The 18948-nt window shown below is 42.1% G+C and overlaps 1 protein-coding gene across 5 annotated transcripts in view; it reads left to right on the top strand.

Annotated features, from left to right (window-relative positions):
- The window catches only part of kdm2aa (lysine (K)-specific demethylase 2Aa), a 50170-nt gene that overhangs the window by 27669 nt on the left and 3553 nt on the right, over positions 1–18948 (top strand). For 3 of the 5 annotated variants that reach the window (XM_039797094.1, XM_039797086.1, XM_039797077.1), the window contains exons 11-24: positions 80–327; positions 415–492; positions 3022–3149; positions 7455–7578; positions 7690–7818; positions 8358–8441; positions 8802–9053; positions 12635–12670; positions 12862–12970; positions 13183–13791; positions 13922–14087; positions 15140–15382; positions 15515–15678; positions 16884–17030. In XM_039797094.1, the coding sequence (XP_039653028.1) occupies positions 80–327; positions 415–492; positions 3022–3149; positions 7455–7578; positions 7690–7818; positions 8358–8441; positions 8802–9053; positions 12635–12670; positions 12862–12970; positions 13183–13791; positions 13922–14087; positions 15140–15382; positions 15515–15678; positions 16884–17030 (2517 nt within the window). The remainder of the gene's footprint in view (positions 1–79; positions 328–414; positions 493–3021; positions 3150–7454; positions 7579–7689; positions 7819–8357; positions 8442–8801; positions 9054–12634; positions 12671–12861; positions 12971–13182; positions 13792–13921; positions 14088–15139; positions 15383–15514; positions 15679–16883; positions 17031–18948) is intronic. The other 2 variants (XM_039797112.1, XM_039797103.1) reach the window with 2 other exon arrangements.

Genomic DNA, 18948 nt, shown 5'->3' with positions numbered 1-18948 from the left:
TATGTAGAGTACTTTTTCATGATGGTTTTTTTGTGTAATTTGGTTGTAAATAGAAGATGTAACTTATTTCTTCTGTCAGGTCTGAAGAAGCCGGCAGGCCCAGATCCAGCCAGTGAACAGGTGAAGGAGGAGGAGGATGATACTGGGGGCAGTGATGAAGACTCTTCAGAGCAGCAATCTGACAAGCCTGCAGTTAAAATTCATTTGACTGCCCTTGAACTGGAGGGAATGTGGAATCTCCTCGGTAAACTGGAGGCTCTGCCCTCCAACAAAAAGTGTGTCCCAGCGGGCATACACAATGCCCCGGCACTCATTACACATATCAAGGTGTGTGTGCGTGTGTGTGCGTGCGTGCATGTGTGTGCGTCTGTGCTTGCTTTCTATCCCACCACTCTTTTCTCTACTGTCCTGCAGGCTCTATTGAAGGAACATGCCAGTGACAATCCCAAACTGTCCTACACAGGAAAACCCATCGTCAAGTGGCCAAAGCGAGTAAGCATCCTTAACTTTTTAGACACGCACCACATTAGTAATGATTCTAATTAGTGCTGACCTATTAATCATATATTTTCATTCTCGCAATATGAACATCCGCGATAAACACATGGCAAAACACTGCCCAAACCGCAACGAATACGTAAAATCCTTTTATTTAGGGAGGGTTCCGAAAACCAGTATTAAATGGGTCCCAGGGCTAAAACTGTAGTATTTATCATCCCGCTGAAGCCTCTCTCCTGCTCTGGGTCGGGCTAAGCTCCTCCACACACACACCAACACAGAGGAATTCAGCCGACAGCAGATTAGATGGGCTGCAGTAAAGTGAAGTTGAAGACCACTATGCAAGTCAGTGTAATAAAACCATAATCTAGACTATTTGTCGAATCTGAGTTTTCAGTTGCACTAGAACAACTTTTTAAAGTACACATGTTCCACCAAAATAAGTTCCTTCCCAAGGCTATTTTGTTAAGGCACCGTCATTGTGTCTGACTGCCCAAGACGATTGTGAAATGAAGAAAATGCCAATAAATCACAGCACGTTTTTCTCCCATCCCAGAATGTTTTGTAGACAACTGTTTGGGCTGTATCGAAAAGTTTGAAGCTTCATTCAAGCATTGACGTTCAAATTCTGAATCAACGTTTGAATAGATGGATTGTTTGTTTATTAGCCACACAACCAAGGCTGGTGGATTTCGTTTTCGGTACATTATATCATTCTCTGCAGCACAAATGCATAAATGGACAACAGCAGACAATTGGGTAATGCATGTTAGTAGTATTTGAGGAGGGGGCTAGAGGGAGGATTTCAGAACCCTGTTGGCTAAGGTAAAAAAACTGTTTGTTTGTTAATGCTAATAAATTAAATTACCTCAATGTTTCCTTTTAGGATTTTTTTTTTTTTTTTTTATAGCAGTGGGGGCAGGTCTGTCCGAACAACAACCCGCCACACAATGAGGCATATTTTCAGTTGTGATTGAACTGTAGTTTTTGAGGAACTATAGGGCACATCTACAACAGGTCTACACTAAGAACGGACCCACCGTTTTTGGTGGAGCTGTTTGTTTAATAGTCGACTCGGAAGAAAGCGACAGTTTTGACAATAAACCACATCAAGGCAACAGTATGTGGAGTTAAACTGGACAGGCCCAATAACCTCTGAATAGTTCTACTTGTTGTTAAATTGCAATGTTAGCGGCAGCCAACGGGGGGTGCATTATGTCGGCAGGATCATTGTAAATGGCAACCGCGACTACATTTTTTTGTGCAGCCCTATTTCTGATATCGTGGTGGCAGAAATTTTGCCATGGTGGGCCGCCACTACAAAATCAACATAGAGGAAACACTGGACCTGCCTCTGAAGAACAAGCTGCGCTGAGCTGAGCTGCCGCCTGCTCTCACTCTGCAACGAGTGAAGAATGAGTTTCCTCATAAATCCCTCGACTTCCCTTAAAATGAGAAATGAAGGAAAGGATTACTCACTCCAATCCCTACAGTTTATACAAGATACATGTATTATCAGCAAATGCATATGAAAAAAAAATGTCATGACCAACATTGGTGTAAAAATGCCCTTTTCTGCCTGCATAATCATTTATGAAATATGCTACATATTTGAATACAGTGTTTGTAACAAATGCTGATTGTTGTATGTAGTGATGCACCGAAATGAAAATTCTTGGCCGAAACTGAAAACCGAAAAAAGATGAAACCAAGACCGAAAACCGAAACACCGAAAGAAATTAAGCCAATTATTAGTACCATTGCATTTATGGCTATGACTGTGTACTAACTTTACTAAAATCAAGGCATTGCAATTGTATAAATTAATATTAAAGTTTAATTAAAAAAAATATCTAGCAGAGATATGGCTACAATACATACAGTATACAGTAGCCGAAGAACAGAATAGCTTACTAGTTGTTGTTGTTATTATTATTATTATTATTATTTGAGGCATTTTCTTGCAGGATTTCACTGAACATATCAGACAGCGAGGGTGCATGCCCCTCATCTGGTGCAGAGAGACAAGTCTTTTTTTCTGAGCTCTGATCTCCTCCTGCACTGGGCGCTGCTCCGTGCGCGCTCCGTCTCCACGCAGGTTCTCCGCATCCATCGCGGCCTGGATCATTTCTCGTGCGCCCGGCTTTATTTCCGCATCCAAGTAATGGTCTTTATAACGCGGATCAAGTACAGTCACGATGAAGTGCAGAGGATCCGAATAGATCTCACTGAAACGTGTGCTGATAGACTCTAAGAGCGTACTTTTCATTGTTTTCACTCCGTGGTCCGTCTCAACCTCTTTGCTTAGGAGACGCTTTGCAGGTGGATCGGGTACTGACACACGTGCAGGTCGCGGTTTCGGTTTGCGTAATCAAAACATTTTTGGCCATATTGTTTCGGTGATAGAACTATTTCCAAAGATTTTCGGTGGCCGAATATTCGTTGCATCCCTAGTTGTATGTGTGTTTTTTTTTTTCTATTTTGCCATTGTTCCCTCTTTACATTTCTGCTCCTCTCCACCAGCCCTCATGGTACCAGCCGCCACCTCCTCCACCACCTCCTCCTCGTCCTAAATTGGCCACCATTCCCATCATCCCACGACCACAGAAACCAGCCTCCTCCATGTCTGTGCTGAGACGGCGCAGGGTCAGGTAACAAAGCGTGTGTGAAACACATTTTGTCATTGCAAATAAAGATTGACTTGAATGTTTGATTCCCTTTAACTGGTTTTCAGTAGGGCTGGGTGAAATATCAATATTTTATCCTATATCGATTAAGGCTGAGCAATTTTATCGATTCGTTACAACACTGATGCAATGCATTTTGCTAGTGGTTATCTTAACTGCATATTTCTCCAGTGATGAAAGAAATGTCATAGCCATTTTAATTTGTATTTCAAGTACTTAAGTAAAAATGCTGATTCTCCAAAGTTCAGTTAAAAAATCTCTAGAATAATATGCAAATTAATCGTTAGATTAATTGACTAATCCAAAAAATAATTGTTAGATTAATCAATGACAAAAATAATTGTTAGGGACAGCCCTAGTTGCATTACATGACATATTACTTCTGTAAAGCCATGCCTGTGTTTGGATTTCTCCTTTCAGGCTATGTTTAGACGGAAATGATCTGAAGAGAAAACACAAAAGTGGTGTTGCGTTCTCACTTTTTATTCCACGTTTAGACAAGAGTTTTGGGGGGGAAATCTGCGTGCATATGGTGAAAGCATAAAAGTGTGAAATTGATGCAGCCAGGCTAGGTGGCACTGCCACACAACACCACCAAGTCCGCCTACGTAAAACCTTGCTTTTACTTCTCTCCTTAGTATTGCGGAACCAAAACATGTTGAAGCGAACAACAAAAGCTTGGAAAGACGAGGAGATGGAGTTGCATGTTTAGGGCTGCAGCTATCAATTCTTTTTGTAATCGATTAATCTAGCACTTTATCGATCGATTAATCGGATAATTTTTTTGTGTGTGTTTTTAAACAACCACAACTAGGGAAAAAAGCAACATTTGTTTTGCCTACATTGCTTACAGTATCTCTCAAAAAACTAAACCTATTAAGTGCATTTAAGTGCCACATTTTTTTTTTCAAATGATATCAACCTCAAACTAAGGCATACATTAAACCTACAAACATTACATTAAAGTTGCAGCAACTTTTAGAAACTACAAGTTTCAACCTGAGACTGATCTGTATACAGCAGGCCTATATGTAAATATTAGTTATACCTCAACCTATTTTCATTTATATATTTGATTATAATGTCACCACAGCTCTGTTACCCTTACTTAGATTGCTGGATCAGCTGTAGAGATCGTCCCATACTAGCCTTTGACCAACTTCATTATCTAATTCGAACTAATATTAAAAGCCCTTAGCCCCAATATTCAAACCCTGTTATAGGCGCATTATTTTTGTAAATCGTCGCTTTTTGTAAATGTTGTTTTGAGTTCAGATCCGAGCGTTTTTCATGCATTTCAAAATGAAACTACATCGCGCGGGGACGTTCCCGTCTCGGCCGGGAATCGTGCATTCCCCCTAATTCTCGAAGAAGCAGGCTGGCCCAAGGGCCAGCTCAGCGGGCGTCTTTCTCCCGTCCACCGTTGTCTCCTACCACACTACGCCCCTGCACCTGTCCCTTTTCCCCCCCTTCCCGCCTGCTCAGTGCTGCTGGTGGGGAAAAAAAAAAGAAAGAGAGAGAAGAGAAGGGAGGGAAGAGAAAGGTGACAGAGGGAGGGAAGAGAAAGGTGGATGTTTCGGCGGCTAGGGGAGGGAGAAAGGAGATCGCTTTTGTCGTCACGCCCTACAGAAGAAAAAAATAAGGTACCGCTGGACAATACTGGCGGCTCTTTTTTTTATTTTACAGAAAGTCACTGTCTTTTCTACAGAAAGTCGCCAGATTTGTCGCTAGTCGCTTTTGTGAAAAAAAAGAGAAAAAAAAAAGTCACTAAGTTGGCAACACCGCCCACCCGTCCACACACACTGGCTCGACGCACACACCAGCACACGAGTATAAACATCAGACCACTTACGTAGGCTACGGTGAAAGCTCCGGACTTCCTGTCGAAAGCACACCGTTTGTGTTTAATCCAGGGTCTGACTTTTAATTATTTATTTTTTTAAACTGAAGGCATTTAATGGTCCAAATATTATTAATAAATATTCAAATATATTCAAATATTAATATTAATATACAAACGAACTTCGAATATGATTTTTGGGCAAAAGTCAAAGCCCTAGTCCATACGACTGTGATTTGCAGTAGACACACTGTACAGAGTTTTAGTTTTAATTATGTTTGAACTGATTCCAAACTTTGGACACTTTCTGTCGTTTTCTCCAGCCTGTCTCTCATTAGCCCCTCACTATTTACGCTCTGGCATGTGTCGCCAGCAGCAGACTGAGCAGCGTCTGTGCGACAGTAATAATGCTCCGTGCGGAAACACCGTCCGTCAGTGATACAACGTTGGTAACACTGATTTAACGAAGCTTCGAGGCAAGTCATTTTGCATCGAGGATTTTTTGTAATCAAATTATTCGAGGAATCATTTCAGCCCTACATGTTTGTCTGATTATGACCGGCACAGTCGACCGTGATAAGCCACAGTACAGCACCCACGGGAGCACTACCAGTATCCTGCGCCTCGCAGCCCTTCAGCCACTGCTTGAGAGCGAGAGGCAGCGGGCAGAGGAGGCTGAAGCAGACCCTCCTCTGCCTGCTGGCCGCTGCCACTCGCGCTCTCTTTCTCTTCATCCACAACGTTGTAGCCTACTCTGGCACGAATGAATAGCCTACACATGGTCATCGAACTATAACAATCTACATTGTCGAAATCATTTAAATATTGCAGAGAGCCATTATATTGAAAATCTTTTAGATAACAGGAGCCTATAATTTCTGTAGCCTACTCTGTAACAACAGACTACCTGGATGTCTTTTTCTTGTCTCTCTCCACACCGCTGTCTTCAGACCTTTGCGTTTTTACCCTTTAGACCAGGGCTGTCAAACTGAACTTCAGTGAGGGCCACACGGGAAAATGAGAATTCCATCAAGAGCCAGATGTAGAGTTTATTAAGTCAAATATATTTGACCGTATTGACGTGGTAATGTACTAACAAAAATGCAATGTTTAATCCATAAAATGAACAAAAATATATTGTTTTTTGTAGTGGCAGCCCACCATGGCAAAATTTCTGCCACCACGGTATCAGGAATAGGGCTGTACAAAAAATTTAGTTGCGGTTGCCTTTTAAATGATCCTATTTGGTTCTTAAGTCTTCATATTTGGGACATGTACATAAGAAATGTAATTCTGTTTCGATGTCCTGGTGGCAGTATGTAAAGTGTAATGTCCTCCTTTCTTTTTTTTTTATTTTAATCAATCTGTTATTGTTGTTACAAACAAGTTAAGGAGCTTTCATGGAGAGGCCTATTTATTTATTTTCGATAATTATTATTTACATGTGTGGCAGCTGTATTTTTGTACTGGAAAGGAAACCCTGTCTCTGCTTTTTATTTTGATCACAATCTGTTTTAATAAAAGTGCTTTTGGGGTGGCAGTAGGTCAAGTCCGTAGAGAGTTAGGTAGAAACCGGAGGGTTGCTGGTTCAAGTTCCCGTATGGACCAAAGTACAATGAAAAGTATAAGTTAAAAAAATATTTAAATTAAATTAGGCTTGTCTCAATTTAGCCCAGCAATTACTGGTTGTTATTACCATTTTAAGTCTTTTATAATTAACTAGTGCAGTGCCCATTCAAAATGTGCCTGTATTCATAGTTTTATTTAAAAATAAAAAAACTTTAAAAAATAAAAATTCTATTTGAGTACTTCTTCTTCTACCACTGCCAATACCAACATTCCCAATTAGAGAAATGGTGTAAAGTAAAGCAAGACCCTGTTTGCCTGGGCCCCAAAATCACTAAATCCACCCCTGAAAAACACCCCACGTTGCAGCTATGTGGTCAGAAACACTATGAAATGCACACGGCGAAGTGTTAATTTTGGCAGTTTTTAAGATTTAGTCTTAGTCCTTAGACAAAAATGCTTATTAGTTTTAGGCATCTTAAGTAATTTTATCCTTCAGTTTTAGTTGATGAACTCTCAAACTGTTTTAGTCAATGAAAAGTCATTACACTTTAGTTTACTTTTAGTCCAAATGTTTGCTCTCTGAATTTTGTTAGCTATTTTTTTAATTTACTTCCATTTACTGTTTGTGACATTTTTGAACGGGTTACGTTTCCAAACTGCACCAAATTCAACACACGTCATTGGGTCCCCAGCAATACACCCGCCAAGTGTGAAGTAGATCAGATGAACCGTTCTTGATATTCGAATGGCAGACACACTCACTCAGAGATTCCTCACTTTATACTTAAATGTAATTGTACAAGTGTATCATTTAGCGGTCTTCAGTTTTACATTTGCGGTTATGATTTCCTTCCCTGCAGGTGTAAGCGCTGTGAAGCCTGTATGAGACCAGAATGTGGAGACTGTAACTTCTGCAGAGACATGAAGAAGTTTGGAGGACCAGGGAAACTGAAGCAGACCTGTGTGCTTCGACAGTGTCTCTCTGTAAGTAACTTCTTTTTTTTTAAATTAATTTAAACATAGTGGATATGTGTTATTTTTTTTAATTTTTTATTTATTTATTTTGTTATATAACTTCAACTCTGTCCCTTCCAGCCGGGCCTTCCTCTGTCTGCGGTATGTGAGATCTGCAAGGAGCCCAATCAGGAGGAAACTGGAGACCCCTCCCTCACTTTGATGGAATGTTCCAACTGTGCGCAGATAGTCCATCCGGCCTGCCTCACGGTACGATGCGCACACACACAGTTGGGCTGCAAAATGTGTCCCTATTTACTGTCTGCCATTTTATTTGAGTTTCTGAATTCTGAGTGTAACATTTATGCTCCATACATTACCCTTAAAAGTGTCCATGGGACGTACACTTCTTTCTGCTGACAGGGCAGTGATATCCGCTTATTAATTTTCTATCAGCTTTTTTTTTCTGCTCCAAACTATCATTATTATATCAGCCTCTTATACACACATGTGAACTAACCATAGACACTCTACTGTCCTGCTGTTGTTATACGTTAACTAACCACAGACACTCAACTGACCCGCTGTTATTACACACATGTGAACTAACCACAGACACTCTACTGTCCTGCTGTTATTACATTCTGTCCTTAACATTATCCTATCTAAACATTATGGAGTGAACCACATTTTGTTCCCAGGCTGGAGTTTTAGTTGTTTGCGTTCTTCCCATTTTCATTTATTTCTTTTCATCTTCCTCTATTTTATCCATCATTTTACTTATAATATGTCTGCATCTGCCTCTGCAGGTTCAGGGTGAAGGAGTGATGAATAAAGACCTGCCCAGTTGCTGGGAGTGTCCAAAGTGTGTCCAAGGGATCACTGACCCAGAGGTACACAATGTCTTAACACACACACACACACACACACACACACACACACACACACACACACACACACACACACACACACACACACACACACAGTCTCAGGGTTTCCTACTTCCTGTATGTACATATATTGAGTACACTGCTGCACACAGACTTGAGTCTCTTTTCAAAGACTTGGGTCTCTCTCAAAATCTTGCACTCAGTCTATTAACCTGCCGTTTACACAAACAACACACTTGGTTGCAGACGTGTGTCAAAGCTAATGGGTATTGTGTGTTTCCTGTCTTTGTGTTTCATAATTGTTTTTGTTTTTTTTGGTTGCTTTATTTTATGTTTTCTTTTAAATTAATTTAACTCCGTCAGTCATCAGGCAGCGATGAACCGTTGGCTGCCGGCCACCAGCAGCACATCCGTCCCCATGGCCCCCTGGTCCTTAGACTGGGCCCCGGGCCCTCTGCTACCATAGGGGGTCCTGTGGGCACCCAGCAGGATGGGGAGGTGGTCCGCTGTGGTTTCTTCCCTCCTCCTTCTCTTCCTTCCTGCTCTTCCTCCTCCTCAGCGTCACTTCTATTGGTGGCGGCTCCTCTGCCTTCTCAGCCAATCAGCTCGAGACTGGTGAGAGGTGCCGCCTACTTCCTACTCTATACATTCACCCGTCTGTCAAGTGCACCCCGCCCCTTCTTTCCATTCCACCCTTTCAAAAGAACAGACACAACTCTTGATATAAATTTTACTATTCATGATATTGTTACTGACAGAGAGTGATTTCCTGTTTAAGATTTCTGATTTCATAGTTTATACAAGAGTAGTGCCTCTTCCCTCAGGCTGTTTTTGTTTTGGAGCTGCCTTTAGCTGAAATGGTTTTTATGCTGTTTTCCCTTCTCATACTTTATAAATTATTTTTCTCATGGCTCATCATAGTAGACAAAGTGAAGCCTGGTTTTAAATAAAGAGAATAAGTTCTTTGATTTGTCAAAACCACCCTTTTCTCCAGGTTTGGGTAATTTTCTGACTGACACTGCATATGTACTAATAGGCTTCGTGCACATTTTTACAGTCAATTTATTCACTTTAAATAAGTGGTTTCCAGTACCTTTTTATAAATGTATTATGTTTGCTCCTAAAGGGAAAATTTGTGTCCAATCAGTACTGGTGGTTTATGTAGTCTATTGGAAGAAATGCATTCCTCAGTGCGTGCTATATTGACTAAGAAAGCAAGTTGTCCTGCGTGGCAGCCGTGCCTACATGTACCCGGAAGCATTGCGTGCAAGCGGTGAGTTTGCGAAGCTCTCTTAGCTTTGTAGTAAACACAGTTAACTCACAAAATGTCAAGAAATTAAATATTCTTACACCTTACCAGAAAAATACAACCACACACCTTCTAATTTCAAGTTTGTCCTTTTCACCAAACTATGACCAGATTAGTAATGTATGCATTTCCCCCACAGTCTCTCTCTGCTATCCCAACTGGTCATTTTGCAGATGGAAACGTAGCTAGTTTGCAATACAAGAGAAAAAGAACAAGGAAGTTTGTGAACAACATAGCGCCCCCCAGCTAGCAAACCTGAAGTAACACAATGGGCCCTATCTTGCACCCAGTGCAATTGCCTTTGTACACCGACGCATGTATCGTTCCTATTTTGCATCCGACACACAGCGGACTTTTCCCTCCACAGATGCACGTTGGTAAATTAGGGAATAAACTTGCGCTCCCGGGGGCGGTTCAGCAAAAAGAGGAGGCGTGTTCAGGCGCAAATGTTCCCTGGTGCTATTTTGCAGTTTCAGAAAACAATTCTGCCACAGCCCAGGAAAAACCTGGTCTAAAATCAGTGGCGCGTTATTCAGATGCTATTTTAGGGGCGCATGCTTGGCCATAATGTAGCATGTGCACAACGTGCATACACTTTGCTTCTCTCATCTACACGGACGCAGCAGTTCCCATTTTTGCAAACCATACATAATTACAAGGAAAAATATTACTGAGAATGTGCTTCATGTGTTTGGATAGGTCAGGAGGCACTTTACAGTACAGTCCTCAAAAATTCGCAGCATTCTTTGCGGCTGGTTGTTATACACAACATTTCCATGAATCATGGATGTGTTGATGACATAAATGAGGAAATATTAGAGGACTTAAGGAGACGTGATGTTGAACTACGGCGGGATTGGACACTTGAGGGTCCGGGAGTGGCAATACGAGATGCGCTCATGGTGGAGCAGGTGGACCGAGCTGGAGTGGAGGGAGGAGGAAGGGGCACAACAGGAGCAGGTGGTGCATTTGGAGGCCTGCGCACCATGGCTGCAGCAATCCTTTCCAGACTTAAGGAGATGGGGTACGAGAGGCCGCAGCAACATCGCCACCCGGTCAAGACTGGCATTTATTACTTCGTCACATCCCGGACAGCGCCCGCTGGCGTACGCCAGGCAAATCCGCCGTTATAATAGCAATCTGCAATGGAACAAGCACGCCTGCTCTTAAAGGGAATGTGAGATGACACTCTGGTTTATTGCACGTTACGCCCAAACCACACCTAGCTACTTCAGACCAACCCATTTTAGATTTGCATTGGGCGCACAACTTATTTATCCCGCCGGTATAATGGCAACAGCGTCCGAGATCCGCCCACAAAACTACTTGCGTTTCGCGTTTGATAGTTGCGTTTCAGATCGTTAAAATAGGGCCCTCTGTAGTTCTTCTGTACACCAGTGACCGTGACGTCACTTGAGCACATTTTGAAGCCAGCTGAGACAGAACGCTGAAAAGAACTGCAGGCTTTTTTCAAACCATATCCCTTACCCACATATAGACATAAGGTTGAAAATCTGTGAATTTTCCGTTAAGATTGATGTTTAAGTTTTTGTTTTTTTTTGTTTTTTTTCTTCTTCACTGCAGTAACTGACGGTCTTGAATGACTTTCTGTCAATTGGTAACGGGGAAAGGGTGTTGAGAAATAGTTGTTGATTGAGTTGTTTGAGTTGGTGATTGTCTTTCTTCTCAAATATCAAAATATAGATAAAAGCAGCTTTTCTCTGACTACAGCCATGTTCCTCAGCAGAAAGTCTAAAACAATCTCATACTGACCTCATCAATGTTGTAACAAATTCTTGTTTCAGATGTTAATGGTGTTTCAGATGTTGAAGGCATGTGTCAGTCTGGTGCCACACACACACAATCAACATGTTTAAATATCAATAACAGAAATGATAGGAATATTCTCTTTATTGTGCCATTGTAGCTCTGTTATACGTATGTTCAAGCTGTACAACATGTCTAAACCGTTCACTAAAAAGATTTTGTTTGAGGGTCTATGTTATTTCTTGGTAAAAAGTACTTGAATGTGTCAAAAGTTGAAATGATGACTGTCAAATTTGGATGTTATGCATAGAAATATTGGACTTTTGAAATTACAGTACAATTCAGAACACTTGAATAGTCTAATCATTTGTTGCGCTTTTTGAATTCATAACTTGTAATTAGTATTGGAGAGGTTTCACATTGAAATGAGATCAAACAGTGTAAGATTTATAGACTTTTACCTTAACCATAGTACCTCTACTAATGCCATATATTAATTTAGTGGTGAATGGTTACGAATAGTTAACACCGAAGATACTCTGTACAAGATTATCAGTTTTTGTTTTTTGGGGGTTGGTTTGGTACATTGTCTAAGCATGATCCTGTACTCTAAGGTGGTCTGATATTTTTTTTTAAAAAACACTAGTGGCAGCAAAAGAAGCACTACATTACTTCATGTTCTTTCTCTTCAGCTTGTTTCGTGATGTTCTATTCCTCAACTATATTTAATGTTTATGTAACTATACTTTGACTGAGTGTGAGTAGATGATAGGAGTATCAGTTCTGGGTAAACTCGTTATTTCTTCGTCCTTTTTTGATTAACAACAAAACGTATTTTGCCATGGCTTTAAAGTCTTTCCTGATAAGCCTTCAGAGGCTTTTTTTCTTCCTTGCCAGCAATGAACATATTGGCAAAACATGTTTTTACCCCTTCAGATTACAGATAGTTTGCACAATCTTGGTTATTGAACAACATAATGGCAGCTTCTGTCCAAATTGCCATTAATGTAAAGCACAACACTGCCAACTAAATCTGAAAGAAGCCTACTGTGAGCTAATGGAGATTATTTGTCCGTTTTAAGTCACTTCTGATATTGACATTTTTTCCTTTTTTCTCTAGCAGTCTAAAGGAGACAAAGGTGAAGGCCTTCCAGTGGTGGGTTTATTTTTAAATAATCTCTTAATTCAAGGTCTAACAATTTCTGTTTTTAAAATGGTTTGTTTTTCACTATATTTCATACTGTCCTCAGTTTCTTTGTCATTATGTGTCTCCTTCCTTTTATGTTTTTGTTATTCTTTCTACATTCAATTCTTACCACCTTTTCCTTTTTTTCCCTGCATATCCAGAAGCGGAAATCTTCCTCCCTGTTGGATGCTCGTATGGCTAAGATTTATCGACGACAGAGACACAGCCGCGATGGAGACGACTCTGCCAGTGATGAGGATGATGATGAAGGTTTGTCTGTGTTAAAAGATTAACCTGAAGCACATTTCCGCTGCCTACTGCCCACCCACCAGTTAATTGTTTTGACTGGTATTCACCAACAAAATTTATTTGAAATCTGAAAACAAAGTACTTGAATTTCATCGTCCAGATATCTTTTGTTGTGATGTGATCACCTTGTTCTGACCTGAATGCCTGTCCCATCCATACATCCATCTCTGCAGCCTGTCAGAGAAGAAAGGGGGCACTCCATGCCCGAGGGGGGGGCCACTCTTCCAGGAGGGGGTTTGGTGCCAACAGGAGAGGCCTGCTGAGAGGAGGCTCGGCCCACAGAGGAAGCAGAGGAGGGCTCATGACTCCCGGCTCTTCCTCTGCCCTCAAGCTAAAGCGAGGGATGGGCATGAGGGAGGGAGGACGGAGGGGACGAGGGGTGAGGCTGAGGGGAGGCTCCAGGATGCAGCGAAGAGGGGACGACTCCGAGGAGTCAGACGATGACGACGACGACGATGACGAAGAAGACGACGACGACGAGGACAGTGAAGACGGAGACAAAGAACGAGCGCATCGTCGATGTAGGAGGAGGCGCAGGACGGATGATGATGAGGATGAAGATGAGGACAGTGATGGGCAGGACTTTGACCCTGAAGAGGATGAGATGGACACGCTGGAAGATGAAGAGGAGGAGGAAGAGGAGGAGGTAGAGGAGGAGGGGCGCTGGGATTCAGATCCAGAACCCCCAGTCCTCCTGGTGTCTGATCTGAATGATGACCTGCTGAGTGGCTCCTATCTCACTGTCACTCTGCAGCGCCCCCACAAGGCCAAGAGACACTCTGGTAAGACTTCAAATTCTACAGCTACAGTATAATCGGTTTAGATTAGTGTGTGTTCACTTTCCATAACTGAACTGTAAAGTAAAAATGAATAAGTTAAAACTCCCAACAATGACATGTTGTCGCTGCTCAGGCTCAATTGTTCCAAAGCTAGAAGCAGCCATGGGTCTGAGGACAGCTACTGGGGGTGCTGGTGGTCAGCAGGGCTTCATCCAGAGAAAGACCGCTCTGTCCAAACCTTCACGACTCAAGAGCGCGGACACCACAGCTGACGGCGTTACCCCAAGAGGGCCTGGCAGGTACAGCTCAACACATTGTCAAAGTTTATCATAGACCCATATCACCAAGCATTCCTTAGGGCTGTACATATAATAAAACCAGCAATCAGCAACATTAGCAAACGCATATAAAGTAAGAAACTACTAACTAAAGCGTGATTTATGGTTCTGTGGAGGCTCCACGCAGAGCTTTCGCCGTAGTCTATGTAAGTGGCCAGAAGTTTATACTTGTGCGTTGGTGTGTGCGTTGATCGCTCTAAGAAAATAGCAGGGCCGGCCTGTGTGTGCACGTGGTAGAGCGGGTGACTGCAATTAGCTTCGGACAGAGTAGTGAATCTAGAGTCATAGTGAGAAAAACAAAGTGTCTTCCCTGTTCTTTCTGACCAAGGTGGGAAATCTGTGGCAGGAAAAGTTAACCCTCTCCTTGATTTCATGTTGTTTATGGAGAAGGAGAACCAGGAAATTCAACCCTACCATGCCACGGCCGAGCGACGTGCATCCCCACGACTTGTAGTTGCATAGGGTCCAGCGTGTGATGCATGCCTCCATTCCTCCACGTACCTACGTACGTAGCCACGGCGTGGATTTAACGCAGAAGCATAAATCACGCTTTAGCATTAAAAGCGGAATATTTGACGTCTACAATATACGCGGAGGACGGTTACCTCCGCTGTAGTCTAAACCTGTGACTGGTTAGAGCTGCAACTGCTTTCTAAGCTTTCCCCACTAACTAAAGCACTCTGACTTTACTTTTAATGGCTATTTACCCAACATTTCCAAAAATACATTCACTGTAAACTGAGAACCTTGACAAACAACCTGTGACCATGAGGATATTGTGTGATGCTTTTGGTGATGGGCATATATAATGTTGCTTTCCTCAGACATTAACATTCCCAACTTGCATGTAACAATGTTGGCACACAGTCTACTGCCATATCCTTTTATTTCTTGGGAAATTAATACTCCCAAACTGTGACTTTGTTCAACATACCAATGTAAGTAGAATGATTTAGACGGACAACCGCTGACATCATTAACCCAAACGCCATTTGATGTTTTTTAACTTATAGGCCACGTCTGCGGGGTAACCATGGCGCTAGAGGTCACTCAGCGACTTCTTCAGAGGAAGATGAAATTGCTGCTCCTCCTGCACCCTCCTCCCTGTCTCCTCCGTCCCTGCTGTCTCTGCCGTCTTTTAAGGACGTGGGCAACGAGAGAGGAGGGGAGAAGGAGGTGTGGGTGTCTGTGTTCAGGTACTTGAACAGAGCTGAGCTGCTGGCCTGCATGATCGTCTGTAAGGCCTGGTACAAGTGGTACGTCACACTCTTTTATTTTACAAAGAGAACACTCATCAACATACAGTATTGTCCTTAGCTGGTGAACAAGAAGCAGAGCTCTGACACAGCTTGTGAATAAAACCAATCCTGTCTCACTGTCCTGTGCAGGAGCTGTGACAAGCGTCTGTGGAGCCACGTGGATGTGAGCCGGTGCAGCCCGCTCAGTAACCAGGCCCTGGCAGGCATCATTAAACGCCAGCCCACCTCTCTGGACCTGTCCTGGACCCCCCTGGCCAAGAGACAGCTCAACTGTCTGCTCACCAGGCTCCCAGGTACAAACCCACACTAACACTCACACACACACAGATCCCCTGTCCCTACATGTGTCATTACTAGGGGTGTGACAAGATGAGACACGATATTGGGTTCACCATAGTCTTCCTGTCAGAGATTTGACAGACTTATTTCCATAGTAGGGCTGCAACAACGAATCGATAAAATTTGATTATTAAAAAAGTTGGCAACCAATTTCATTATCGATTCGTTGTGTCGCGCAACTATTACGCCACTCAGTCGCGGAGATAACTCAAAAATTTAGTTGAGCGCGGAGCGTAAGAAAAGAAAAAAGAGCAGAGCGGGGGTAGAGGAAATGCGGAGAGAGACCGGAGAGACCCGTAACGTTGTTCTGAAACACACGGCGGAGGCAGAGAAATCAGTACGACCTAAGTCATCCAAGGTGTGGGAGCATTTCACACTAAATAAATCAAAAACGTGTTAATTGCAAGATAAGCAAAAGCGACACGGCATGGTTGAAGTGAGGAATGTAACGTCCCTCCAGTAGCTCTTCTGGTGCTGGTGTGGTGTTTACTCGTTATCCAGCTGACTAGCATGACAAGCTAGCGTTAGCTTGTTAATAACGGTAGTAAAGCAGGACTAAAGACACGGTTTTATTCACTCTCCTTTTTTGGCCCATTCATTTTTTTTAATCTGTTGTCATGTATATATTCTGTGCTTTGTCCCATATCAGTTATTGTTGACAAATATATTGTGTGTGTTGTATAAATGAACTTAACCTGCACTTACTACAATGATGGTAATAAGGAAGGTCTGGCCCCCTCCACACATACACTCCTTTTATAGGAGAAATGGTCAGGGGTTGTTTGCTTTAAATCAATCACAATCGTCTAAGCTCCGGTCGCAAAAAAGGGGGATCTGTAACTTAGTTTCAGGAAGGAACTTTTACTTAGAACTTTTGGTCGAACATTTGCACCCCGCTTAATAAATCTCCACGTACAATATTAAATGAAGTTAACTGTTTACACAATACAGTAACGTGAGCTATTTAAATTTTTCAGCGTGTAAGTGGGCATTCGCTAATCCGCTAATTTCGAGGTAAAAGCCAGACTGTCATGGTAGCTGCTGGTCTGCACTTGTGAACTGATATCACAAGACAACCTTAACGCGAAATATCGTCATGTTTTAGATCTCGTCACACATCTACTCATTACACCCCCTCTCTCTGTCTTTGCATCTTCAGGTCTGAGGGAGTTGAGGGTGACTGGTCTGTCCTGGTCCTGTCTGTCAGCGATGGTCTCTCCCACTCTGCCCTACCTGCGGCTGCTGGACCTGCGCTGGTGTGAAGGCATAAAAGATGCCCAGATTAAAGAGACCATCACCCCGCCTGGTCAGTAGCAGCAGAAATGAGCAGCCTCAAAGCTCAGTGACTGTACACTTGGGGCTTTTGGTGTTGCGTGGAATGCAGCTCCTCACTTGCGAACTGGTATTTTCCTGGAGTGCACAGAGGTTATTTCCTCGCCTGTATCGGTTTGGTGTCTTGGTGCCTGGCTGTGCGCCCCTGTGGGAGGGGAGACGTGGTTGAAGGTGTGGGGAAGCCAGTCCAGTAACGTTCTGTAATGGTGCGAACGATTTTGGAAAATAATCGGAAAAAATTTATTGCGATTTGTTTTTGTTTGTTTTTCACGGATATTGCAATTTAATATGCAATTATTTGTCTTCTGTATTATTCAAGAAAGACAAGCAATACATAATTGTATAGTATGAACAACACAATATTAGATAAATTAAACAAACTGTTCTTTCCTGGAGGCCAGGCATGTATGTGATGATGAAATTAGGTGATGCATGGATTTATATGAATGACCTCTTTTATTGAACTACTTCAGTCACAGTAGTAGAGATGCACCGATTACAACTTTCTAGGCCGATTCCGATTTTCTTTGAGTTAGGCCAGCCGATACCGATTTTAGCCGATTCCAATTTCATTTTTTCTAACCACTTTACAGCACACACAAATATTTATTTTTCTATATTTTCTTTAATAGAACATTTTACATAGAACATTTTTTGAATAGATAATCGATCGCTATAAAATAGAACTATAGAAATTACTCGTGGTGTGGGAAATTCACACACATCTAAAGTACAATGTTAGAACCATTTCCTTCTTTTCACATCCAATATCCAACATAGCCTTGCAGTATAAAGATATTTCTCAAAACGCATACACACGCAGGTCTGTTTGAACGTCAACAGTAATGTTACCTGAAAACATAAACGTCACCACTCATTTTACACACAGTTTAGCAACAAACTAAACGCTGGGGGAAGAGGCTTTACCACACTTAGGTTTATTACAGTAAATAATAATCTAAATACTACTATGTAAACATGTGGATTGCACCGGAGCAAGTGGAACGCGAAGTTTATCGACTACTGTGATATGTCAATGACCTCAACAAGCTAGTTGGCACATGTTTTCAGTACACGACCAGGGATGTTATCAGGCCCAGCAGCTTTACTCGTATTCATTCTAAACAGGATTTTTCTTCACATCCGCTGTGAATACTGAGAGTGACTGGTCCTCGTAGGGCAGACTTAACAGCTGAAAGTGATGCGTACTTACAATACGAAGTGATTCGACAGTTTCTACTGTAAATCAACAGGTGTGTTAGAGACTGGCTCACACAGTTCCCTGATAAAGCTTAGATCAATCAAAACTTCTCTCTGATAATAACTCCCTCAGAACTATCTGATCCTGCCAGTCCCACCCCGGTGTCTCCATCCAAACCACTGGGTAACCAGGGCAACAGCTGCATGCTTGAACTTCTTTTGGTTACACTTTACTTGAAGGTATCTACATAAGAGTGACATGACACTGTCATGAACGTGTCATAAACATTATAAACAAGTCATAAACGTTTAGGACATAACACTTCTTTTATTAAGTCTCATTCAGTTTTTGTCATGACAAGTTAGGCTTAGGGTTCATGTGTCATGACAGTGTCATGTCACTCCAATGTAGATAGATACCTTCAAGTAAAGTGTTACCCTTCTTTTTAGTTCATTTAATTCCCAGATTGTTGTTAATCTGGGAATGCATGTATTGCATGTAAGACAGTCAAATCTGACTGAATTAAACATAAATAAAAATATTTCAGAGATAATAGAAATACAGCATGTGTAAAAGAGGCCGCCCTTTCATTTCATTTATGGCACTGTGGTGGTATTTAAAGATACAATTTAAAGTGATGGTTCGGAGTAATTTCACCCTAGGGTCCTTTGCACCATGACCTCGAGCCAAA

The sequence above is a fragment of the Perca fluviatilis genome, chromosome 1, assembly GCF_010015445.1.
Source record: "Perca fluviatilis chromosome 1, GENO_Pfluv_1.0, whole genome shotgun sequence".
NCBI classification, from domain to species: domain Eukaryota; kingdom Metazoa; phylum Chordata; class Actinopteri; order Perciformes; family Percidae; genus Perca; species Perca fluviatilis.
This window is presented reverse-complemented; position numbering and strand designations above follow the sequence as displayed.